Here is a 27,972-nt window from a genome sequence, read left to right as displayed (position 1 = left end):
GTGTTAGTGCATGAGAACGACAACATAAATAGTCTGGTTAAAAATAGTAAACATGGCGCAGGTGGACTGCCCCACTTTGGATAATTGATTGAATCCTCCCATAAGATATTACAGTTCTTCTAAGAGAATAACTTTTGCGCCACAATTCTGACGTAAGTAATTATATAAATGGCTATCTGTCGCTTTCACATAAACCAATTACTTTTTTTCCACCAATCACACTCAAAGTTGTGCCACAAAAGTTGTCCATAGACTTTAAGCATCCCAAAAGCTAAAAATTGGCTCCTGTGTCTAGCTCTAGGCACAAAGTAAATGAACCATTCACTTGGCACGGAAAGATCTGACCAGGCCTGGCTTGCAGACACACACAGAACATGAGCATCTATGATGAACAAATTATGTTAGCAGTATTTTGAATGACTAAAATGGCAGATCAGAATCTAAGGTCATCAGAATCAAAGTCAAAATGGGGTGAAAAGTATTGATAAGATTTGATCTCTAGCCTTTCCTTTTTTCTTTTTCTTTTTGATAAACATCTCTAGCCTTTCCTTTTTTTGTATCATTTGTGTTTTATGAAAAATATGATTTGAACATTTCATGTGCTAATGTAATATGTTCAAGCTAAAATTGATGCCGCTACTCAGTAAAAATTAAATTTCTATGGACATTTAAAAAGAAAAAGGGGGGTGGTGGATGATCTAGCTATTCAAACTCTAAGATCATTATGCACATGTACAACGAAATCTGGCAACAACCACAAAATAACCATGCCATGCCTCTACCTTCAGAGTGGCAGGAACATTTGCAGTAGGCATAATGTGATCATGATGAACACTGCGCCAGTTCCTCAAGGAGGGTGACAACATCATCTGATGATCCAAGGAGATATCGTGCATTTGATCGCTTTCGTCCAACAGCACAAGAGAAATAATTGTCACCTTTGAGATCAAGTACTGAAGAACCCTCATACAATGATGTTTTATCTTGCAATATAGGTTCTGGTGCAGTCCCACTTCCATCATTGGCTGCTTTCTTCTCTAAAGCAGACAATGAACGTTGTTTCCTTAGGCGAGCTGCTTTAGACCCACTTTTACTGGCTGAAGTTTTTGGCACAGATGTCCTGACAAGATTGGCTACCATGGCTCTCGATGCAGGTGGTGATTCAGAAGGAAGCTCTGGCTCAAAAAATGTATAGACATCTTCATCCTGAAGCATCAAAAGCAGATGCAATACTTAGTATATCCGTCATTCACATCTGATTACAAAGAAATATGTTTCAGTGTATCAGGGTCCTTATCCTAGAATTATCTTGAAAAACTATGGAAAGACTATGGAAGCTTCAAAAATAAATCTAACATGGTGAGAAAGGTTCAATATCTCTGAGGATTAGCCACCAGTATTTTAAAAAGAGAACAGTGTACAAAATAAGAAATGCTCGAAATTAATAATTATGTTTTCTAGAATGTAGAATTGTAGAAACAACGATTAAACCTTACAAATATAGTCTCCTTAACAAGCTATGAGAGTCAAAGCTACTGGTATAATGGGACGTCTCAATCTTTTTTCTTTTTCTTTTTTTTCATTGTAAGACAGATATCTCAAGTTACCATACGCCAATCCATTCTGTATAAACATCTTGCACATACTGTATACTTTAAGGCACTTCAGCCCAACAAGAAATTTGCTTACATTTTCCTCATTTTCAGAGGAAGAGAATCCAGCTCCATCAGTTGACAAGATTGTGAATAATGGCACAACAATCCATATCATTTTAAATTTGATTAAGGACTCTATTGTTCATAAATCATGGTTTTCGGTTTAAGAGGTATATGCAACTCCAGCACCCACGCAGGATTGAACTAATGACCTCACTCGAACCCATGCTTCTTTTTTTGATGATAAGTTCACAATCGAAGCCAGGCTTATGACAAGAATAAGCCAATTAGTTCAAAAACCATTGGCTCCTCTAGAATACACTCCAAAACCCATATGTTTTACTTCATATTTTAAATCAGTATTCTATGTTAAAACATAGCCATGGTGTAAGTTGGGACGACAAAAATAATTGTTTTGTATGCTTACTAACAGTTTGCAACTGCTTCTTATACATAAAGGTTGAGGTAGAAATAAAAGTTGTGAAAGAAAATTCAGCAAAGATACAACTGCTCTGTCTTCAAATCAAAACATTCATATATAAGAATACTTCTAATGACAGGAATGCTCCTCTTAAAATTAAAAAAATTAATGAAAACACACCTTTGCTATAAAGTGCCCAATACACAGGACATAATCAATAGGTGACTTCATGCCTTTGTAATGAACTATCTCTCCCAAGATACGATCAATAGCTGCACCCTGTATGCACATAAAATCATTGAAAATGAAATATTGACGTGATTTTTTTCCTGGTTGCAAATAGAATAATATGTGATACGAAAAAGCACAAAACAGTTATGAAAAGACTCCCAGCTACCTTCGTAACACCAACTGCTCGGACCTCAACAGATCGGCCACCTTGGATGACATCAACAGATGCATTGGAAATTGGACCTGTCCACAGATGCTGCAACATATCCCTTGCTTGAAGCCTTCCAAATTCAATATCTAATGTGGTAGTTACATTTTTACAAAGATTAATCAGCAAATGAACAAAATAACAAACACAGCACAGTCAAAATATCTTAACCAAAAGAAAATATGTGCATATATATATATATATATATAAATTTCTGGTACCTGCATACTTGTAGTTCCATACAAGAGAAGTTTCACGAACCTCAAAATGGGATCGAGGTGTTCTTTCAGTAAAATACTCAAAAACATGCTGAAATCATAAACAAAGCATCAGAAGTCATAGAAGTCAATAAACCTTCATGTAAATAGTACTACTTGTAATTTTCTTTTAAAAAATCATGTAATTAATATACAAACCTTAACACTGTCAACCCAATCCATGTGTAAATTTTCTGGCATTGTTGTCATCCATTTGCCTTTGGTAAGACGTAAAAACATCCCATTTTCTGCTGCTAACCACATGTTGTATTCACCAAAGTTCTGAACAAGAAGTTATTAGTCCAAAAGCATAATTTACATGTGACAGTATTGTTAGAGAATTCGAGAAAAATGAATGTACATCATCCAAGACAGTTCTGTCACAGCCACTGAGGACAACAATTGTTGTCTTTGGGTCATCACAAAGCTTCTTTAAAGGTTCCTTTATATCTGGGTGCAGTTTAAACTCCAGTTCTTTTATTTGACCATTTCTCCCTAGGGCATCCACTGGTTCAGTTAAAGTAGAATTGAATCCCTGTGATGTGAAAGCACAATGATATGGAATTTATTAGATGGTATTGAATAATAAATTACGTAATTGAGTGAAATATGAAGTGAACTGTTAAAACACAGAGATTGTCCAGTGAAAAAATAATTACCAGAATGAGCAATCGATTATTTGACTTCAAATAACGATCAACGGCAACGTTCGTTGGAAGTAAAGGTGGAACTTGTCTTGTCCTAAGTTGAGCTTCAACAATGGTATCATTGAGTTCACTAAATAAAAAAGACAACTACAGAATTAGAAGAAAGCATGAGAAAGATTTAAGTTGAAAGAAAGAAAGAAAAGAAAGGTGAAAGTGCAACAAAAGAAAAATGGTAGAAATTTTATTCTGGTGAATGAGAAAACAAAACAAACAGTCACGTGTAACCATAAACAGCTTTTTGGAACTTTAAGCAAATTCAACATTGGAAGTGAACAATAAAACTATTTCAGTATCAATGCCTATAGAACCATTACAAACAATGCAACTGCCAATATCTTCCTTGGGAAAGAAGTTTGTTTCAATCATTTCCATTTTTCTATTTATATGCCCCCCACCCCCCCCCCCCCCCCCTTCGCCCACTCTCTCTCTTTGGCTGCCATTTACATGGGTTGTTGTGGCGAAAGGTCATTGTTGTCACTTCATCTATATTTTAACTCCAATAAAAACAAATGAGGCTCTGCGGGAGACAATGATAAAACTTTCTTCTCTATATCCATGCATCCACTCCCTACAAACCTAGATTCAGGATTAGAAAACGTAAATGACACCACCCTGGAGTTAAACTATTTATTTTATTTATTATAATATCTTATGCAACAGAAATATACTTAAGCATAACCTATATCCCTTTAGAAATTAGAATTAAATTTCCTATACAGAGGTCTGATAAGATCATGCAGGTGACATAGAATCCTCCAAGATTTTATGAGATAGGGGAAAAAACATTTAGAAATTAACATCTTGAAAACAATAGTGCACATTTTTCTCATTAGAGGAACATATAGGGGGGGGGTAAAGAAAATTGCTCAGGACCTTTTTTGTTCCATCAGTAACCATGTAAGAGCTCATTTGTTGCAAAATGAACTTAATTCCTTCCTTGTATGTGTATTACGGAGGATAGGGTGTAAATGCCAAACAAATAGACAAATACATAAACAGGACTGCAGTTCAAACTCCATGCATAATGAGCAATTTGCAGAACCAAGAATATGATCAACACCTTACAAAGGTTGCAGCCCATTCTTGAGATGTATGAGTTGTCACATGCTTGAAGTTATGCTGGTGCCTTTTTTCTCTTTCATCAGCTGGCATATCCAATGCGTATTTAATGGAAGCAGCAACGTCAGTGATGTTCCAAGGGTTTACCAAAATAGCTCCAGCGCCAAGAGACTGTGCTGCACCTGCAAACTAGAAACAAAAAGGAAGATTTGACAAAAGTCCAACTTGAAAATATCTCTTACCTGGACTACTAGCAGACTTAAATTGTATTTGCTGAAACAAATCACTAAACTTTTTTTTTGAAGAAATTCCAAAATTACTTAAATAACCAAAAAGTCATTCTCCTACTCACATCCTGCATAAAATTCCAAAACAATGAAGTAGTACAGCAAATCAGCTGACACCACTTAACTATAAAACAGTTTATAGTAAGCTGCTTGCCTTTGGTGAATTAAAATCTCTCATTCACCATGTTTCTCGATTACTACTAATTCTTCCAAAAAAGTATATAGCAAATTACTCATGGTAATGTTTTCTGATGATAAGAATACCAGAAACAGGTTTCCAAAAGATTATATCCTTGAAAAATGTCCACCAAAGTACTCAAGGAAAGTTCATCAAGTCTCAGGATTCCACTGACAACAGATCAAAGTCCATTGATATTCTGGGATATGAAATTTTGAATTTGTCTTCATTCCTTTATTAATTGATATTTCAAATCAATTGAAAGTCAATGAGAAGATATTTTACGTTACACCATTTCAATGACACAAGTTTCATAGGATTAAGTTAACATTTTAAGTACCTATTTATTTGAGTTGGAAAATCTCAAAGTCCAGAGTAAAATTTGAGGACAAGTATCATTCACGTTGAGGGGTTTGTTGTCGGGCAAAATATAGGGTTTTTTTTTGGGCAGCTTCCAGAATTTTATGATTTAGAGTTTTATTTCGTTGATTTTAGGTTTTTTTATTATTTAAAAAAAAATTCCAAACTAAATGACGCAAGACAACCAGAACAAAACTAAAATAACAATAAAATAAAATATATGACCTAGGAGTCAGCACTTAGGCCTTGCTTGGAGTCAGCACCAAACGGGAAAACCACTAGGAGTCAGCACCTAGGGTGGACCAGGAGTCAGCACCTAAGGTGGACCTAGAGCCAGCACCAGACCAAAAAAAGACCAAACGGCCATTTTTTTCATTCATCAAAATATCAACTATCTCCTTAAGGAGTACAATAGATTGCTTATAAATTATTGCTAAACTCTAGTTTTAATTGACTAGGAAACTCTAATTGCCTTATTACAAAAATAACCTTGCTTCCAAATTAAAATACTAATAACCTAATAAACTACTAGGACATAAAACATAAAAAATACAATTGACTTGCAAACATAATAATACTAAATAAAAAAAAATTTGCGTCTTCCGCATCATTCTCCTCTGGTTGGAGAAAACTCAACCTCGAGTTTTAAAGTATTGACAGATTAGGATGCTGACAAACAACACTTGCTTCAAGTCTGGAATCACCTTAGGGAGCACAGGGAAAAGAAAAACCTTGAATTCCACCACATCAAACTCTTTTGGAATAACAAAATCAATGTGTGGAATTAATATAATCTCGTCTTGAACCTTACGAACCATAGGAAGCATTGCGGTTTTAACCTCTTCGACTTCACCAAGATGTAGATCTTCAAGGACTGTGGAAGGTCGATCAGAAGCACGTTCAACAACTTTAACTTTCACATCATGTGTACCCTCAAGCTTGCTGGGTAGTTTTTGAGCGGGTGTCATTATCTTTTCTAGCTGGGCATTAATCCTTGTGATTATTTGCTCCCCCAATGTCCACGAAACATTCTGATTTGCCTTTCTTACAATAGCAAAAAGTGAACTAAGAAGATCCAAGGAAATGTCTTCACTTTCATCTATGACTAGGTTCATAATTGTTTCTATGGCTGAAAGTACAGCAGGTGGATGGTTGGACCTAATTATCTTTAAGAAACTTTGAAACATCTCAACAACCAATGCATCACACTCAAGATCCAGCATCACCAAGCATAACTTGACCTTTGCAATGGTATCAAGAATTGAAACCACCTTCTTATAAGAGCGAGTGGACACATGAGACATTTTTTCAAATGCTGCCAAAATCAATTGAAATATTTCTTTCATTTGCTCATCCTTATATGGGGCATCTAGTGTTGTTATCCTTGTAATCTCAATAATGCAAGATAAAACTGAAACCCTCACATCCATTTCAGCATGTCGCAAAAGTTTATTAGAGATAGTGCCTTCACTGAGGGTAAAAGTGCATCTCGCATTGATTTGGATGGTTCTTGCTCCACATATGCTAACAAATTTTCAACCTTATCAAGAAGAGTGAGGAGATCAATGGAGGAAGGAGGGTTAAGGAGTGTATTCCCAACCTCCTTAATCTCCTTCTCAAATTCTCTATCAAAGGCAGTCATTTTCAGCTCAGACTTGGAGTCACAAAACACCAATATGGAAAATTTCTGCGAAGCTGAAGAACACTTGATGTGCACGGGTTGGCTTCAGGGTTTAATGGGTTAATATGGCTGTTTATATGTTTTTTAAATTGAGCCAGGGTGGGTTTTGCAGTGGCTGGGTATAGGAGTGGGCTATTTGGTTAATTGGTTTTGATGGTTTTTTTGTTTTTTTTTTTTTTTGGGCCAGTGGTGGGCACTCACTTAAAGGCTTGGGTTGGTTGGTTTTAATTGGACTGGGTTAGGGAATACTCAAATCAAAAAAGGCTTCCTATTTGGATGTGTCGAAAGCAAGAGCGGGGAACTTGATTAACAAATGGGTTGGATTAGGAAATGGTCTGGGTTATAAAAGTGGGTTGGGCCAGCTTGATGGATTTTTTTTTTTTTTAAATGAGAATGGGTTTAGACAAAGCTAGTGGTTACCTCATGAGATCGGATCGATGGAGGCTGATGAGATTGCGGCAGCGTGACACTGGGAAAAACTGAAATCATGGCGGCACAGAATAGAGGTGATGGTGAGGACCAGTTAAAGCAGCGGCACACGGAGGTGGTGGTGGTGGCATGCGTAGCAAATGTCATGAAAGGATTCGGCCAAATCTGAACGTGGTTGCTTGTTGGTGGTAGTGTGGCACGATTGCAGCACTCTTATTTCTCCTCTCTGTCTTTGTGATCACAAGGGATTTGGAGACTTGATTGTGGGTTTTTGGATTGGAGTCTTTGGTTGGCTTGAATATCTGGTCTTCTAATGGATAGCACAACTATAGGACAACTTTTTGGTACTAAGTAGGGAAATGACAAAGATAACTTTCTAGTGGTGGAAAACACGGCAGTGATATTTTTTTTTTTTTGGTGGTGTTTTTTTCTAGTTCTGGATGGACTGTGGGATGCTTTAGACAGATCGATGTTTTCTCTGATACCAAATATGACTCAAGACAACCAGAACAAAACTAAAATAACAATAAAATAACGGATATGACCTAAGAGTCAGCACCTAAGCCTTGCTTGGAGTCAACATCAAGCGGGAAAACCACTAGGAGTCAGCACCTAGGGTGGACTTGGAGTCAGCACCAAACCAAAGAAAGACCAGACAGCAATTTTTTTTCATTCATCAAAATATCAACTATCTCCATAAGGAGTACAATAGATTGCTTATAAATGATTACTAAACTCTAGTTTTAATTGGCTAGGAAATCCTAATTGCCTTATTACAAAAATAATCTTGCTTCCAAATTAATATACTAATAGCCTAATAAACTACTAGGACCTAAAACATTAAAAAAAATAAATAAATAAATAAAAAATTGCCTTGCAAACATAATAATACTAAATAAAAATCTTCTTGCGTCTCCCACATCACTAAATCAAAATCCTATTATTATAATGTATCAACTCAAAATCTATTTAGGAACATTTTCGCTATGAAAATAAGTTTCTTGGACCCATTGAATAAGCCTAAAACCTCTAAATTGAAAAATAACAATTCATATTTCAATAAAGTTGATTTTCTCTCATTTGGTGGATTCCAAAGTTTTTACTTGTGGAGTCCAAAGTTTTTACTTGTGGAGTCCAAAGTTTTTACTTGTGGAGTCCAAAGTTTATTTTACATATCAAAAAAAATAAGTTTTTATTGGTGGATTCAACGAGTCCCTAAAGTATTTAAGGGTTTGCACCTAGCTAGAAAAAAAATCTAACCCTATCACATTTCCATTCTCCATCAATTTCTAATTAAAATTCAAGCATAATTTTTAAAAATTAAATAATTTGGATCCTAACAGTGATTACAATAAGCTTTAAGCCTCAAATACATCTTTAAGCTTACAACAAATGTAGTCAAAGGAAAAGGTAACCTTAAGGTGCCCCAAGTCATTGTATTTGCCCAAGTGAAGCAAGGCACCAAATTCTAAATATAGTTATTATGTATATAATGAATCTAAATCATGTGTATTTTTGATAAGTAAATCTAAATCATATGTATTTAATGCTGATGCCTAATGCTTATTAGAAAAATTCAAACTGATAGGAGGTTGTATTAATTAATCAAATATAAACCTTACAACAAGCTTATATAAACAACTTTAGAAAAAAATTTGAATCTATAAGATTATATGTTAAATTTTTTATTAAAAAAAATCAATTTCTAAATTGATGAAGAAGGAAAGAGAGTGAGACGGAGGGAGAGAGCATAAAGCAAGAAAAAGAGACATCTACTCACTTGAATTGAAGTACAAAACTACTCTTTTTTTTCAAATCACAAAATCACCCTCAGTTTTTTTATATTAAATTTCATTAAAGCTCTTGCATCAAGTGCCTTAAAATTTGTTTGAGGCACTCAAGCACTTGCCTAGGCTCTAAAGGCAAGTGCTTGCCTTAGAAAACTATCCTTTATCTCAGGGCTTCAGAGGCACTATAGTGGAGACTCACGATGCCGAAGAGCGTAGATAAGTACCCAGCTCGCCTTTGACTACACAATATACAACCAGTTCATCAACAACTAAAAGAAACCTTTCATAGATGTTAACTTCCTTCATCATCCTCATTCTATTATGTTTTATCATGGTCTCTAGCCAAAGTGCTACTTCTTTTTTATAGTAAGGACAAAGTTTAGCTTCAAACTAGTTTGGGGCTATCTTTCCCAACCCATTAGGTGACAATTTATAAGACTATCCATGTGCATTATTTAAACAAGTCACATGACTCATTAAAACTCATGTGACTAAAACTATACACTAACGGTTTCTTCAATTGCCACATTATGGAATGGAGGAAGATAGCTCCAAACAAGTTTGGAGCTGGAGTTTTCCTTTTACTTATAGCCAAAACATCTATGCTTGCAGCATATCACTTGATAATAGCCACACTTTCATACCAACGTAACCAGCCAACCAATAATCATATATAAAACCAAGTAATTGGAAAGCTTACCTCACTTAGAATTAGAACGCCTTTCTTGGAAGCTTGGCAGGCAACAAACTCATAGCTGACAAGATTCATCCCATCCCTTAAAGATGTAACAAGTGCTACATCTACACAAACAGAAGTGAAGAAAAAACGTTTTAAGTGCAAACTTCCAACTAAACACAGCCTTTCATTCATACAACAGTGAAGAGGATTGGTTGATTTCATCTCCCTATTGATGGCTATCCTGTCAGATTTTGGTTAACTACAATGTCTGAATGCATCCCAACATGTAACAAATGTTGCTAAAATTTGGGGAGGGCAATAAGCATGTCGTGCATTTACCATTTTAGAAAGCTGATACCAACACTTTATTCAGTAAATGAAAACAATTTTAAAACATTGTTCATAGGACAGTAACATCTCCTCTACAATTATCACTTGGTTAATGTGCTCACAGTACTCCATTGGTATGCCAGAAAAAAAAAAATCTATATTACCAACTTCCAAAAAATTGTCTTAATTTATTAAGGACAAGCAAAGGAACATGCTACTCAAAATACGGAGAGAAGAATACAAATAAAGAAATTAAGCAATCAAGAACCAAAAATATAATAATAAAGAACACAGGCTTGGCAGAAGATTTTATTGCAAAGTTAACTGGCACAAGAACACCAGAAACAATATGGATTAGGAATTTTAGTGGTCTAATTTGTGTCCTCTTACTATTTCAACACCTCAGCCATGTTAAATAGGGGATACAAAAGGTCAACTAATTGTCACCAAAGTTGAACTTAAGGCAAATGATTAAGAAATAAAGACAATAGAATTATGACTAATTGTTACGGCACAAAAATGAGTACCAGTAACAGCATATAGTGCACATAACGCGTGAAAGTCAAGAGATCGATCCTGTAAATAAAGAAGAGAATGCTTTAGATATCTTCACATTATCAGTCAACAAGAATAGTTGCAAGGTTTAGTAAAAATGTACCTAAAAGACTTATTGAGGTATAGTAAGAATAAAAAATTGAAGCAAAAAAGACCATCAATGTGATGATATTCACCTAATTTTCAGCTTCTGCATCATTCATATGTGCCAATTTCACACAACTAAGAATAATAATAGCTACAATTCTCGAAAGTGGTTCATTTTTGTTTTGGTAAGTATCAAAAGTGGTCTCATATTAGATGAAATTTATATATAACTTTCTTTCTAACACAAAGCAGTGCAACTGTGCCTTACACCCAATCCCAGAAAAACAAAACAAAACAAAACAAAACAAAACAAAAACAAAAGAAAGAAATGAGCCCTACCAAAATAATTTTAAAATTCTGCGGTGATTACCAATGACTAAGCATTCAAATAAATATTTATGTTGCAATAACAGCACATTCTGACTGCTGATTAGTATAAATATTTTATTATATCTTAAACTAGTAAATTTCCATCTTAAAGGCCTTAATAAATTATAGACAATAGCAAAAATCGTATATATGATGTGAACCCTTGCTAACCATTCAAGGAAGTCATTGTTTAATTCTATGTATATCATTTTATAATTAACTGGATTGAAATAAAAGTTGATAAGGTAAAGACAAACCAGATGATGTATTGGAACTGCAGTCAGAGTTCCAAATCTTCCATTAATGCGTCCAACAATCTCATGAACCTGGCTTGTAAGCTTTTGATCTATCAAAGAAACAAGTACGCTGTATTGATAGTGGTTTCTCTAAGATTAAAATAAAATTTTGGAAATTTTGAATTTTATATCCAGGCCAGCAGAGCAAGAACTTCCAATTAAAACCCTCAGAATGATACTGCTATAAATTAACTTTATTAAAATAAACACAAACAAAGGTATGCATAACACTGTTGTAGGGCAAGGCAAACCAAGAAAAAATGAACATTGATGATGACAACATAATCAACCAGCCACCCAAAACACTCTCATGTAACTACAATATAATTGTCAACAATGAATCTTAATTGACCAATTTAAAGCATATAGGTAGCACTAAAAAGTGTCACATGAAAAGAAGGGGGAAGGGGGACTGGGGAACAAAAAATAAAAAGTCGTAGATTCTTAATCAAGATATTTTTATATAAGTAACAAAGATCTTTTCTTTTGCTACGCAAGAGTCGCAATTCAGCTAGTTTGGTATAAAGCCGGACGGTTTTAGTAATCTTTGGATGTGGTTACAGAGTGGAGGTATAGATAGATCATAGGGATAAATGGTAAGATAGGATTCATGTATAGCCAAGCTGAAGTAATTATTTTTAAAGCCTTCTTAAGTTGACTAGTAACCAACCCCAAGTATCTTTCCAATGATACGAATGTAAATGGAGCAAATATAAGAAGGAACATACACTCAGGAACATCTGTCCTTGTTGGCACAGCAATCTGTAGCAAAACTACTTTATCACGCCACTGTGGATTTTCTTCAAGGAACTTTTCAAATGCCAATATTTTTTGTGGAATTCCCTTTATCATATCAAGACGATCAACCCCCAACATTACCTGCCCATAGAAGAACAATAACAAAAGGAATTTTAAAACAAAACAAACAGATAGTAGCAAGTCTATCAAACAAGACTAAGAATTCCAGAATGAAGACATTGACTTATATATAAGCAAGAACATATTCACTATGACCATGTGTGGACAACCAGCACATAACACCACCACCCACCCCAATAGTCAAACAGAAACATCTTGGTAATAAAACCAATTGAGGATGACAATGATTTCAGAATTGTAACCATTCATTTAAATATAAGAGACAGAAAGAATTACTCAAAAGAAGAGATCTAAAAAATTCAACAGATATCTTATCATGAGGACTTCTAGTTTGTTATAATAAAGAAAAAGAGGCTAAATTTTGGAAGAATAGCCAAAAATCCAAATTGTATCCAATGCCTACAATTTTATATAGTGACAATATATGCATAATTTTTTACCATCTTTTCACAAACTATAATACTCGGTTTTATATTTTAATGAGCAGCTTTAGAAGAACCTTTTCAAATTCAAGACCTACAAATATGGTGGTACATCAAATGGAACAAGTAGCTCTTACCTTTCGGCCAGCAAATCTTTGTTTCAGTTCTTTCATGTGTTCCTGAACTGGAGGGAGGTCAATAGCGCGAATAAATCGTTCAGAATCTATCCCAATAGGAAACTGTTGTTCCAAGCTCCCAAGAAAACAAAATATAGGCATCATGAGGAAGAATTTAGGGAGGATTCCATATTGATATATATAATCACTGCTGACAAACCCATGAAATACAAAAAATAAAACTGCAGATTAAAATAAAACAATGAAAGAAAGAGAAAATCAGCTAATATGTACCGCAGCTACACGTGTAAGCTTTCCTTGATCCTCTACTCCTTCAGGCGTACCCTCAAGCCCAAGAATACGAGTACAGGCACTTACAAAATGCCTTGCATAATCATACGTGTGGAAACTGGAAATTAAAAGGTCCAAAACTTGATATGTTAGTGGTGTTGAACTATAGATAAAGCTGATTTAGACAGACAACATAAGAGTTGTTCAATGAATTGTAATTGAAATTACTAGATAAGCATCAGAAAAGAGGCCTGATGATGGATTTATTCATTCTTTTTGGTTACAGGCTGCTAATGGCAGGATTAAAGCACCAAAAGGGGTATGTGGAAATGGCCCCAAAATACTCTAATCTCTAGGGAGAAATAGGAAATTTACTTTACACATTGAGGACAGATATTAAATTATTTTCAATAAGAGTGTATTTGATATAACTAGGTGACATGGTAAGCCTCATTTTGTTTAACAATGTCGGACACACTTCACCTCAAAACCAATTGGTAATGAGGAAGACACCAAATTTTTTATGGAATTTGACATCACAGCCTGCAAACCCATTTTAAGAGCAGTTATAGGGAGTTAAATTGTGGTCCCCCCAACAATCCCTCCCTCACAATGACACTTTCGCAACTTGAACCATGACCTTGGCTCTAATACTATTTGTCGAACCATGAGCTGTGTCACTCCACCTCAATACCAATTGGTGATGAGCAAGACACACTCAAATTTTTTATAGAATTCGACATCATGCCCTATGCATCTATTTATTTTAGAGTTGTTGTAGGGAGTCAAATTGTGGTCCCCCAACAAACAAAAAATCTTTCTTTTGCCTCTCGCTTTTAACTTTCTAGAAATCCTAGATTTTCCAATGGTATAAACTTTAGAGTTAACTCCATCTTATCAAATGCTTCCTAAGGGAAGATTTAATAATTCCATATTCCACGGAACTAGAATATTCTTTTAACAATATGTAACTACGTTTAATTATGGAGGACATTAATAAGGAAAATGAGGCCAGGTGTGGAGGGTCCCAAAAAAGGAAATCCTTTAATTAGGATCAGTGCATGTAGTCAACTCCTTAGAGTACATTTGCTTGCTTCTTTTTAAGTTAATTTTCCTAAAATCCTGACCAAAGCTCCCAAGAGCAGGCTACTGTATTTCAGTTGCAGTTGCAGAGTGTTCAGAAAGACTCCCATTGGTTTAATTATACGGTCTACATCATTGTTGTGAAGCAGACAAATAGAGTCAATATTCTCATTTAACTACACAGTTCCTTTCCTAGGAGCAACACTCATCAATCAGCCTGTTTTACATGTAAAGCCTTGCCTTCTGTGTAGCCAGTCCCAAGCCCAGAAGAGGAGTTGTAAGAGATACAAATTCACAGTAAAACCCTCAGTCAAACATTGTGCACGAATTGAAATATTCACATAATGAAAAGGGAAAAAATTGAGCAGTTGAACCCTAATAAGCAACATATAGTAACTAATGTGTATCAGTTCTATTCCCTCAAAAAGAAAAAAAAAAATGTATCACTTTTAACAGGACATCTCACAAATATATGTTTAGACAAGTTCAAAACATGACACTTTGCACACTTACCCCAACAATTTGCTGATGACGAACCAGCTACTATTAGCACAACTAGATAGAAATCAGTCTGTCTATACAAGTTCTTACAGGTTACAACCAAAGAATGTCTGCTCTAACCTGTGATTACTATGAAAATCCAGTTGCAGTCATCTATTTTCTTTGCCGCTTACATTCATGTAAGTTATAGCACTTATTTCCAATTTCATTTGTTTTAGAAATACCAGAAGCTTTGCTTCTTGGCAGGCTAGACTTCTTTCAGACCAATATGATTTCCTAGGTATGCTTGCCCTGTTATGAATCTGAAGCTACTTTTTTCTCTTTCACTACACCAAACCCACAAACTTTTTCCCAAATACATGCTTTCCGAATCCAATAATATTTTAATAAACATGTATAAATTGTTGCCATATGATAAGTTATCTTCCCACACTGTAAACCCCAGGAATCTTTGTTGGAAAGTAGGATTGCAACCTTAATATCTTTAAATGTGCTGCTAACAAATTTGTAGGATTTCCTATAGGAAGTGATTCAAGTTGAGGGAACAAAAAGAGGTAGGTGAAGGCCTAAAATTTGATTGATCAATTACAAAGTGAATCCCATTAGGTTGTTAAGAAGCAACATATTTATAAAATTAGTGTACCTTAAATGAGAGTGTAAAGATGAATAAGTGGAAATACAAGAAAAGATAGGATTTGAAATGAGGAAATTCTATTAAGATAATGGGGGCCCTTATTTGATGAAAAAATGAGGGAGAGTCACTTGAGATGGTTTGGTCATCTTTAGATGAGAGTGAATAATGCACTAGTGAAAACATGGTGAGTTGATTCAAATTGGGAAAATGAAAAAAAGTAGAGAAAGACCAAAAATAACATTAATATAATAATAGCTAAAAAGGACATGTCAATTAAGATAGTAACAGAGAATATGACTTTCGAAGAATAGAATGGTGGAAAAGAATACATGTGGCTGAATTTGACTAGTTTGTTAAGGATTCATAGCCAATCTAAACTTTTTTGGGACTAAGGCTTGGCTATTGTACTTATCAAAAAATCTACAAGATCTATAAACATTAAACACTTTGCATTTGTTGGTTGTTCAACTATTATCAAATATAAATTTACAAATGTTATGCACCTATAAAAAAAATAAAAAAATAACTTCCAAATGTTATGTATTAGCCAATATTGTTAAATTACTAAGTATTCCAAAAATTTAAGTTATTAGGATATGATAAATTTAATCATTTAACCTTATACTACTAACACTCCCCCTCATGTGTGGGCTTAAACTCTCTTTTAATAGGTGAAGCCCAACACATGGGATTTTAAATTGGAACTAGAGTGGAGGAGACAAGGATTAAACTTAGGACCTTCTACTATTATACTATGTTAAATTACCGATTATCCTAAAAGATTAAGATATTGGAATATGGTAAATTTAATCATTTAGCCACATACTTCTAACAAATATAATATGTTGGCATCACAAACGATCCTACAGCAAACAATCATTTAAAATTATAGTATTACTAACATAAAATAAGGGGGGAAAAAAAAAAAGAAAGAAAAGAGGATAGAGCATATAAACCAAGACCCAAACATAAGCGTATGACATATAGGATGTTTGATGTTTCTCATCCAAATGCACCAATTTTTTACATATAACCAAGAAGAAGGTAAATCAAATTTTTAAGCCCCTTGGGAAACATCAACCAAGGCACAGGTCAGAAACATGACCAGACTTTACCACCAACCAAAGTCTACCACTAAATTTAGATGACATTTGAAAGCCTTCCTAGACATGAGAACTATGAGTGACATACAAATAGTAATCTAATCCTATGAAGCATGATGAAGCAAAAAACTAGACATGTCCAAATAATATGCTGCAAAATTAATAGCTTACCCAACTAAATCAGCAGCAATGACAGATCTTAACAGCTCTGATCGAGAAGGAAGGGTCCTATGTATTTCAGAGGAGGGAAATGGAGTATGCAGAAACCAACCAACTTTCATTTTGCTGTTATATTCTTTTAGACATTTTGGAAGAAACATTAGGTGGTAATCATGGCACCAAACAACATCTCCGTCCTCATAATGTTGGTTTACCACATCAGCAAACATTTGGTTTGCCTTCTTATATGCATCAAATTGAGATTGGAAACTACGGGTGGTTGCAAGGCGGTCTTCCTGTGGTAGCCCAAGATAATGAAAGAGAGGCCACAAGATGTTGTTACAATATCCATTGTAATATTGATGAACAATCTCTTCATCGAGAAATACGGGGATGCACCTCTGCAGTAAATAAAGAAATGTTAGGAGAAGAGAGCACTCTACATTATAGATGTGATCCAGGATTATAGATGACATTTGTTTCAGTTTTTTTGTTTTATGGCAACTTCAAGTTCTAATGAAGATTTTCGAACCTTTTCAGCTAAAGCTTTAGTAAGTGCTCTTTGTCCAACATCATCAGGTACATTTACACCCGCCCAACCAATCCATCTAGCGTCAAACTCCTTCACGCCTTCAAAAGAATTACAAGGCTTTATTTAGCCTTCACTTATGTGAAAAAGGAGAATAAAACACACACACACACACAAATAAACAGTAAGTGAAGGGTAAAAATAATATCCCTCAGCAAGATTGAAAAGGGTAAGAAGAAAATAGTAAATGTATTGTACAGCCATTTTTTTTAAATATCAAATGTAAGATGCAGACAGAATAATAGGGGATAACACAAAGTTTGAACTCAATCACTAACCTAAAAGTGCAGTGACTAGCCCCCCCACACTCATCTCAAGGTGCCATGAGTCCTCGCCCTTTCTAGTAGCAGAGACCGGCAACCTATTGGCTACAACCAACAAACGTTGTTTAGCAGGCCGCCCATCTTGCCATTGACATCCATCAGTAAAAGCTCTCACAAATGCATACACATCACAGAAATCTTCCTCTTTAGGTACAGCCCAAATGTCACCCTCCGCTAAACGCGAATCATTCAACAGCTCTGCCTCTTTGTTACCATCTCTTGGCTCGTCACTCTGCTGGAAATACCGGCTAGATCTCCTTAGCTCTCTTTCCCTTAGAAGCCTTTCTAGTCTAGTTTTTGGTGTCATGGGACTGCCATTATTATACTTGTTTACTGGCACTCGTTTAGTCTGCAACATAACCTGCAATTTTTGAACAGTTTCAAGGTCATGCCTACAAGTATACATGTTCACTCATTTAAATGTTAAGATTGGCTCCAATACTACAAACCAAATTGTCCCTACTTATCCACTCAAATTTTCTAACCTTTACAGAGTGTCATGAACCACACCAAGGCATTTGCTCACATAATGATCCCAATGGTCAAAATTTTGTGTTCTACTTCAAATTTCAAATCAATAAATAGTCCATACTTTACCTCCCTAACTAAGAGGTTAATAAACCTACCACAAACCTTCCCAAGAATGGTCCATACTTATCCAAAAAAATCATACTGTGCACTAACCTATCAACTGAGTAAAAAACATTTTACAGCAAGAACAAACTGTAATAAAATTCAAATATACTAAAGAGTTTTATAAGAGTACAATAAATGGCAAAGAACTTATATCAAGCTTGACAATGATTGTAAATATCTGGGTTTCTTTTTTCTTTTTCTTTTTTTCCAAAACTGCCAATCTTTAAGAAATACAAAAAGGTTAAACAATAATATATTAAAATTTTAAATTTTAAAAAATAAATAAATAAACCCATCAATGGAAAACCAAAATGAGGATTGGTTACAATCTTTAGAAACCAAAAAAAAAAAAAAAAAAAAAAAAGAACACCACCACAAAAATCAAAGACAAATACAACATAATCAAACTAATTTTTTTTATTAAAAAAAAAAAAAAACCCCATTATTCACAATGGGGTGCACAAATGAACAAGAATGGCCACAAGAATAAAGTCAAAAGAAATTTTAATAAAAAAAAAAAAACAATGAAAAGGAAAGAAACCCTTTTGGGTTCTTTCCTTTGTGAGTCTCTCACCAGGTTGTTTTGTGCAATGCTGATCTCTTGAGAAGAATCCATAACGTTCTTGACCAAAATGTGACACTCACCTCACCACACCAACAAAAGCTTTTGCTCTTTTTCTTCCTTGTATGTAAGACCCTGACCCTGACCCTGACCCTGACCCTCTTTTATATATTGAAAGCTGAAAGGCTGATGCTGATGAGCACATCAGGTGACGAGAGGAAGCAACTTGCCTAACCGATATTTTAGCCTGTGGCTGTGGTCACGAGAGTTACAGAAATTTAAAATTTTAAAAAATTAAAAAATTAAAAATCTCTCTATTCAGAATCAAATTTCACACAAAAAAATTTTCAGGTTCTCAAACATAATATGGAAACCATAAACCAAAAATGAGAAACAATTTTAATAGCCCAGAAAAGAGAGAGATCTCCAAATTTAATATTGGTATATACTATTACTAACTCAGCTTTTGGTTTTTGGGTGGACACTGTACAAAGCTATATATATATATATATATATATAAATTTCTTTTGGCCATGCAGTTGACACCGAATTGTGTCATTCAGAAATTTGTTAGCTACTTATATGTATATGGAGGTGCAAACCAGGGGTACTGTTCCGAGACCCCACTAAAGATATTATAAACAGTTTCTATCTTTACATGATGGCATATTCATATGTTTCTTTTATAGTCCCTATAGAATCTAGAATTTTTTTTTTTTTTTTTTATGACCTTCATTATCATTGATGTGAGTTAAATATATGTACCAAATAAAATCTTATCACCCGTTGACCAATTGCTATGTGAAAACAAAATTCTTAAAAAAATTATATATCTGCATAATTTTAACCCTTAACCATCCATATTGGGATAACCACTTTGTCTTCTTTTTTTTTTTTTTTGGATAGGGATAACCACTTTGTCTTTGTCTATAAGAATTATAGGAGGAATGCTACGTTCACAACATTTTTACAATATTTTGACAACAAATCACAGGTGGTTAGTTGTTATTGGTTTAAAATTGAGCTTAACACTAAGATTACTTTTTTGCCCAAACAATAATAACCGTAACAATCTACCACTTAGAATTTATTGTAAAAATATTCTAGACATATTATTTCTCTATTATATAGGGACGTACCATAGAATTATACTATATACTTTATTCATATTTGTGATACTTACTCTTTTTTTTCTTGTATGTACCCTACTTACTTAATCTTAATCATTTACCTATTATTATAAAATATATATAATATAATAAGTATGTTGTGTACATAACAAAATGTACACCATAGAGTAATCTGTATTTTCTTATCGTATAGATAAGATCGAGAATTAAATTATTAAAACAATGAGATATATGGGATATGTATAATTTTCTCTTATTTGCTCCTCCCCTCTCAAAATGGAAATGAAATTTTCTTTTAAATTTTATTTTATTTATGTATGTAATTTTTTAAAGTCTCATCCCTTTTACGCATGACTATACTTTGTCAATTTTCAATAATTAAATAAATAACCTCTTAATACAAAAATAATTCAAATGCACACCCCCCCCCCCAACCCCTCGCTTTTTTGGGCTTTTTAAACTTATTTTCGTGGGTCCCACATCTAAAGGAAAATAATTCCTTATTTTCGGTAATAATTTTAACAAACAAGTAATCATTAAAGCGAATCCAAATGCACTTTTAAATAAAGAAGACAATTTTGACAAAACAAATAAAATATAAAAGATAACAACAAAGAAGAGAATAAAACATTCCTTTTATGTGATAATTCGGATTTCCACATATTCAATGTCATTTCATCCATACTAATTTATTTTTTCTTTTGAATAAAATGAAGTTTGTAGTTGCAAACGTGCGTGTAGACATAACGGTTTTGTTTATTAATGTCATTCTTTATACGTTGGAATGCATGTACAGTGTGGGCACTTCATTGGTTAGTTCAGGTCAGGATCCTCTGGAGTTCTTATTAGCGTAACTCCATCATAGAAATTCTAAAATCTTATCCACCCATTTTTCAAAATTAGTGAATTATAATTATCAAGTCATCAATATTTAAACAAATGTCGAGTATCATTATTTTGGTATGTTTGTAAACTATTGATGATATGACAAAATCTAATTTACTTATTCCATGATGGATGAACCGCCCATAGGGGTACTTAGTGGTAAATTTATTGGTTTAAGACGTGATGCATACTCAAATGTCTTAAGTTCGATCTACCGCTGAATGTCCATTAGATTTATGAGGTATCTCTTAGATAAAGGGTGGAATAGCTTAGCCCAAGACTATGATACCACTTTCGTGTGTATATATAAATAAATGGATAGATAAGATTGTTACTCAATTGCATTATTTAGTCAAAAGAAACTAAGGTTTAAATCTCCACCTCTCATTTTATAACAACTTAAAAAAAAGTATCACAATCCAAAAATATGTATTTTGCAATGCATGTAATGTTATTTGCAGTATTAATGAAATATTATTCTCTCTCTCAAAAAAAAAAATTATATATATATATACACACACACACGAAAGATGGGATTGCTTGAAATATTATTTTTCCCAACATTAGAATTGTCAAAAAGTATGGCCTTTTCTTTTAGGCTTAACGATATAAAATTGTTACCAGGAAATTAGTTAGAGTACTATATTACACATACTATCGCCACTACCATTGGGTCTCTAATAAGAGAGTCTAACTAAGTGCTTCTATGATAGAAAAATAATCATGTTTTAGCTAACTAAGTCCAAAATTCAACCACATCTTAGATCATATAAAGTTATGTAAATATATATGGCTACTACAGTAACCTTGTAAACTTACACTGGCATTATCATTTTTTGCATTTAGTTGTTTTATTCTTTCTTTACATATGTTGAAAATGAATGAAGATAGTGGATGAAGGTTTTGTATGTAAAAAAAGAGAAACAATTTTAAAAAATAAAAAAAAAATGATATTTTAATAAAATATAGTGTAAAATAATAAATAATATGATATGAGAGATGTTAAAAAATGAGTATGTAAAATAAAAAAAATAAATTTTTATGCTAAAATGTATAGAATTTTTTGCACAAACTGATATACTAGTGCTGTAACAACTCTAACAATATAACTATAATTATTCACGATGCACTCTGCACACGTTGCAGCTGTTCACAGTTATCACAACCCCCCAACCGCGAGGCATGCATTGCAACCCGTTGCACCACCAATAGAAACAGTTCGTAGCGGAGTTACAGTCAACAGATTCAGTTAGACATAAAGCCTCAGCAATATTCAATTATAAATTAGCTAGAGTAGCTGCAGTCTGTTTGTGCATGCGTTACACAGAGATTACTCAATGAAAACTATTATATATTCTACGAGTTTCTCTCTTAATTTCTTCTTCTTACGTACTCAAATTCTTTCACTCTTCCTCGACTTGTCCTTCTGTCAAACAGCTTCACTGCATTCTTTCTCAACCTCTTTTACTTACAATCTCATTCTCTTCTTTTCTATTTTGAAAAATGACTTTAATTAAAAAAGAAATGCAAATGCTACTATTAGATAAGTACGTCAATGCCCAACCTTCTACTATGAGGACTCGATATATGTAGGTATGGTATAAGTAATTAATTAAGAATAAAGTATAGTATTTAATAAATTACTAATTGTTCCAAAAACTTACATTATTAATTAAAAAATTATAAATTTAATAATTTAACCATAATTCTAATACCATTCTAGCATGTTTATTTTAATTATGTTGGCATATTATTATTATTATGGTTACATTCACCTTATAAGGATTATATATTGTGGATTTTGACTTTTTTTTTCTTCTTATAATATTTGGAACAGTTTCAATGTTTGAAAAAAAAATCATTTTAATAACAAGACTATAATATCTTGATAAATCATGAAAACATGAATTTTTAATTGAAATAATTATTTTGGCATGGTATGTGTTATTTGGAAATATTAAACTGTCATGTTAGGAGATTTAATTTGATTCATGGCTCATTTGATTATTATTATTATTATTATTATTATTATTATTATTATTAATTAACTATTAGGTCAATGGTTAAGCATATTGCATATAACCATGCATGCACAATTTATGATTTATATATAGTATGGCTAATAAGCACATCGTGTGCTTCTAAAATTACCAGCATTTTCTTCTCAAAAAAAAAAATTACCAGCATTTGGAGAAGAAAAAAAAAATCAGACTGGATGAAGATACTTAACAACTGTAGGCTTTTTAGCTTCATCTTTTGCTTTCTTTATCACTGAAAATGTAGCTTATCTGCTTTCACGCGTTTTAGGCAAAGAGTGTCGCGACTTCCATGTGTGAAAGTGACAATTTTTTGTTTTTTGTTTTTTATTTGTTTGACGTTTAGCTTTACCAACTTGTCTATGTTGTTACAACTTATTTTTGAGAGTGATGGTTATGGTTATTAATAGCTAGTTAAAGATCTTGGGTCTCTTCTCCAAAAAAGAAAAAGATCTTGGGTCAACATTACCACCTTTCCATGTTTATAAAAAAAATTATAAAGATAAACGTGGTTCAGTTAGCTGAACTGATAAAGTATTTGTTTGGTTAAATAAGAGACTTATGGTTCACTTTTTGCCTACAATTTTAGTAATGAGTTCAAATTATAACTAGTAACACTTAGGATTTATTGTTGTGAGTTCAGTTAGCTCAACTGATAAAGCTTCTGATGGTTGAATAAGAGATTTAGGATTCAATCCCTGCTTACACTAAAAACCGATTGATATTTTGGTCTGATAATAAAAAACTATCATTAAAAGTAGACATTATAGGTTGAAACTCTCTAAAAAAAATTATTACAAAAATATTATAAAAATATTATGAATGTAGCATTTCTCAATAATAAAATAGTGCAGGTGCCTTACTTAAGCCCTGATTACTGCTTAGTATTAGAAATATCTTAGGTACTACCTATCTAAAAAGAGCATGTTTTGTTTTATTACGAGTGGAATAATGCAAAATAACAAGAAATCTTTTGTTTTGATATGAAAGCATGACTTGAGACACACCCACGTGCTAACCATGAAAATCTAGCCCAATCTCAAACGTGTTAAGAATGAAGTCTTGTAAGATGGACTTAATCTCTATCAATAAAATCAAGAGGGGTACTTTTCAAACTTGATTATAGTGAAGGCCATCCAAACCTTCTCTGAGGTAGAGAATTATTTACGATTGAAGACTTCTAGAAATTGGAAATGAGAGGTTGATAAAATTTAAGGAAAAAAAAAACTTAGAGATTTTACTGAAAAATGAAGTCTTTATTGAAAATTGAAAATGATAGATGGTATGAAATTGAGGGAGAGAATTGGCTTCTAGCATAGGTCATATATCAGTCAAATCAGTTTCTTACCTGGTGAAAATAAAAGTGGTGGCTAATTTGTTCCTCAAATATCTCTCACCAACCATGATACAATAGGTTTGGAGAAAATGGGCTTTTTGCCCTTTTCAAAAAAACAATCTAACATTTTGTCCTTTTTTTTCAAACTAATTAGAGAAATGTCCCTCTTTTAAAACTTTATTTTCTCAAAATTGAGTTAAGCCCTATAGCGACGTTTTAAGGAGCCTATAGTGACATTTTTAAGGACCTATAGCGGCGTTTTGTAACTTGACCTATATGAAGTCGAGTTAAAGGTAAAAATAAAAATAAAAAGAAAAACTTGCATGTAACTTGATTTCATGGAGGTCGAGTTACAAAACTCCGTTATAGATCCTTAGAACGTCACTACAGGCTTCTTAAAACGTCACTATAAGGCTCTAAATATTTTTTTTTTGAAACTCGATTTTGAAAAAATCGAGTTTCGAAAGATGGGCATTTATCTAATTAGTTTGGGAAAGAGGTCATTTGTCCCTTTTTTTTTGTGCGAAATGGGCATTTGCCCGTTTTCGCCCAATAGGTTTAGTGAAACAAATTTTTTAACAATTTTATAAAAAAAAAATTATAATTGATGTATAATAAAGGTAATGTTAAAAATAGAATTATATCATTGTATGAAAAAAATGATATTATACCAATCATAACACGACAGCTAAATAAGTTTTTTTTTTTTTTTTAAGTTATGTCTTTAATTAAGACTGCTCTACATGATGTTGAGGTAAATCACCTTTACCCATCGAACTGAATAAATTAAATATCATATAATAATTGAATGGACGAAAATGACACCATTTGATGGTTTATCATTCTCAAAAAAATTGTTTACTTATGTTTCATTTTATGCTTCACCAATTATAGTTAATTACATATTATTATTATTATTATTTAAATCAAATATATGACATTCTGATTTGTTTATCATTGTGTTTTAGCCTTGTATAAGCTAGGGTCACAAGCTCTAGATACAGAATAGAACAAAAATCAAAAGAAAACAACTCTCATCCGCTGAGAAGCTAACTAGATGAGGTGAGCTTTCACAGGACCACAAGTTGAATAGGTAATTATATGGAAAATTTGTCAACGAAATCAATCACTTTCTTCCACACATATATGTGTAAAAATAAAAATACGCGGCACATAAATAGCCAAGAAATTAATTTGCAGTTGGGTTTATGAGACTCTTTTATCCATATAAAGAGAACACAAATTGACTGTTGTGTCTAATTTATTTATATATATATATATATATATATATGTTGGTTTGTGTAAAATCTTGAGCAGGTATATATCTGCAAAAATCATACTTGAATCAATATATATTTATAATTGAAGGCAGCTAGATAAATTGAGATATTGAGATGAACAAGTTTTTCCTTCATACTAGTTTGGAGAAATTTTCTCTAACTCACTTATAACATTTAACTATTTATAAGACTATTTACATCATTACGTGAATTATTTAAATAAGTTACGTGACTAACTAAAAACATCATAACACACATATAGTTGTTTTAACCACCATAGTTGGAGGAAATTTCCTCTAAAATGGTTTGGAGATAAAATTTTCCTAATTGAGGAAGTTCTTCTTGTAATTGCTCGGGATCCATTCCCTTCTTCTCTATTTTAGTTTCAGTTGTGAAGATACGAGAAGATGGTAGGTGACTAGGATGTAAAGACACTTCATTTAAGATGTTATACATGTGTTATATTTGTATTGTAATGGTATCTTATTTGTCATATTATGTTATTAATTTTAAAAAATTACTCATATCATTGTATCGTACCAAAATCTGTATCTACGTCCGTATTTGTGCATCTTAGGTGGGTGGTGGTCCCAGGAATTTGTTGGCTGTTCTTGACATTTGAATTCTTATTCAGAGGGGGAACCCTCAAATATATCATGGCCATACATACATGGTCAAGAAAAAAATGATCATGAGGAATATAATGGCAGAAAAGGTTCGCACGCGAGACATGTTATTTTCAACACATTAAAAAGGCAATTAGTGCTGTGGATTACGATTGCGACAGGAGATCTTGTATCAGGAATAAAACAACACGTGAGGTTTGTACAAATTACTGTAGAACAAGAGAAGAACAAAAACAAAAGAGAAAATAAGAAAAGACGATTCAGCAAAATGTGGCCCTCCTTTTGAGTACATAATTATGTATGGTTCTTGTGAGCAATGAGCTCAATATGAGTTGGCACCCACAATTAAGAGATGCTTCAAGCCAGAATTCATCAAATCATTATTTGCAAAATATTGTACCTTTTGTTTTTTTGTGTGGATAGAAAGTTTAATGGTGAGAAATCTTTGGACCAGCAGGCAGCTTTTGTCCCTGCGGCCACGGGGATATCCGATAAAATTGGAACATAGATGCTTTTAAAATTTAGTATATACATGTGAATATGCGATGGACAACGAGCTTTGAAATTGGGTGTACGTTGAAAAGTGTTTGACAAAGGTATATAAGTCAAATAAAAAAAAGGTTTTTTTCCTCTCTCTATTGTAGAGTGAAAAAAAAAAAAAATGACCCACTTTGAGAAGATTCTTGAGCGTGGGTGTGCATGGGTCAAGCTAGGTTAAGGAGATTTTTTTTACCTAATTCATCAAGGTGGGTTAAAAAAAAATTCAACCTAACTAATCACGAGAAATCAACCTAATTCACATTAATCAGATTGGATCAAGTTGACCCCATGGGTTGACCAACTTTTTCTTAAAATTTTTTTATTACTATTATTATTAAATTGAGCAGAAAAAAATTTATCCCACTTGTCACCTGAGTTAATAAATAAAATCTATATGAACTAGTATCTCAACTCGGTTATAAACAAATAGAAGTGGAGGGAGGAGAGTGGGAGTGTGAGACGGTAGAGGGAGAAATAAGATTGTTAGGATTTGCGAGATAATTGAGTTTTATATAGGAAGAGCTGAATAGGAAAAAAAATTAAATAAAAATTATTAATTATATAATACATATATTAAATATATATATAATTTAAAATTTAAATATATAGGTGGGTTGGGTTGTGTTAAGTAAATTTGTGATTGTTATGACACAAACCCAACCTAACCCACTATTAAAAAAATTTGTATAACCCAATCCAACCTACCAACCTCTAAAAACCGACCCAACCTGGCGAGTTGAGTTGGGTCAGGTCGGGTCGGTTTTGGTGGGTTGGCTACACACCCCTACTTGAGCATGTCAAAATTGAAAACAAGAGAAATTTTATGTTTTGCATATTCACAATGTTTTTCTCTAATTCAGTTTGGAGAAATTTCTTTTAGCCCGTTATATAGTAATTCATAAGACTATCTATATGTATTTTTTGAATAAGTAACATGAATTTGCAAGAAAATAGAGTACATACTTCTTTAGGATCATGCATTTGGCTTGTTCCACGTTGTAAATCATGCCTCCATAATTTTAACAGTTGTTGCTCATGGTGGTGCTTGCTACTAGAGCAAGTTACACAATATCTACGGCCTAAGAACCATAGGAAAGAACCTAAAGACATGAGAGAATGGTAGAGAGGAAAAAGATGTTCTATTTTCCATGCATGAGTTGCACAAAAGAGAGAAATTACACGCTTTTATAACTCACTCCTATGTAATCTCTGCCCACTAATGAGTGACTTCAGACTTGATTGTCCAAATTCTAACAATCAAA

The 27,972-nt window shown here is 33.3% G+C and overlaps 1 protein-coding gene across 5 annotated transcripts; it reads right to left on the bottom strand.

Annotated features, from left to right (window-relative positions):
* Nucleotides 1–34: 34 nt before the first annotated feature.
* On the bottom strand, nucleotides 35–27,733 carry LOC142637137 (alpha,alpha-trehalose-phosphate synthase [UDP-forming] 1-like). Of its 5 annotated transcripts, none has more exons than XM_075811419.1 (19): nucleotides 18,890–19,355; nucleotides 17,635–18,040; nucleotides 17,300–17,397; nucleotides 16,780–17,168; nucleotides 13,291–13,405; nucleotides 13,018–13,119; nucleotides 12,308–12,458; nucleotides 11,541–11,629; nucleotides 10,800–10,848; nucleotides 9,964–10,064; nucleotides 4,540–4,727; nucleotides 3,432–3,549; nucleotides 3,134–3,307; nucleotides 2,932–3,054; nucleotides 2,737–2,824; nucleotides 2,474–2,604; nucleotides 2,257–2,355; nucleotides 783–1,206; nucleotides 35–382 (listed from the first exon to the last, which is right to left on the bottom strand). In XM_075811419.1, the coding sequence occupies exons 1-18, from the start codon at nucleotides 18,929–18,931 to the stop codon at nucleotides 823–825; spliced, it is 2,847 nt and encodes a 948-aa protein (XP_075667534.1). In that variant the 5' UTR covers nucleotides 18,932–19,355; the 3' UTR covers nucleotides 35–382; nucleotides 783–822. The 5 variants fall into 5 exon arrangements, with proteins under 5 accessions (XP_075667534.1, XP_075667536.1, XP_075667537.1 ...); XM_075811421.1 differs by having other exon boundaries at nucleotides 35–350; XM_075811422.1 differs by lacking the exons at nucleotides 35–382; nucleotides 18,890–19,355 and adding an exon at nucleotides 27,674–27,733 and having other exon boundaries at nucleotides 480–1,206.
* Nucleotides 27,734–27,972: the final 239 nt, after the last annotated feature.

The sequence above is a fragment of the Castanea sativa genome, chromosome 5 (assembly GCF_040712315.1).
Source record: "Castanea sativa cultivar Marrone di Chiusa Pesio chromosome 5, ASM4071231v1".
Lineage (NCBI taxonomy): Eukaryota > Viridiplantae > Streptophyta > Magnoliopsida > Fagales > Fagaceae > Castanea > Castanea sativa.
The sequence above is the reverse complement of the archived record's forward strand: the minus strand, read 5'-3'. Positions and strand labels throughout refer to the sequence as shown.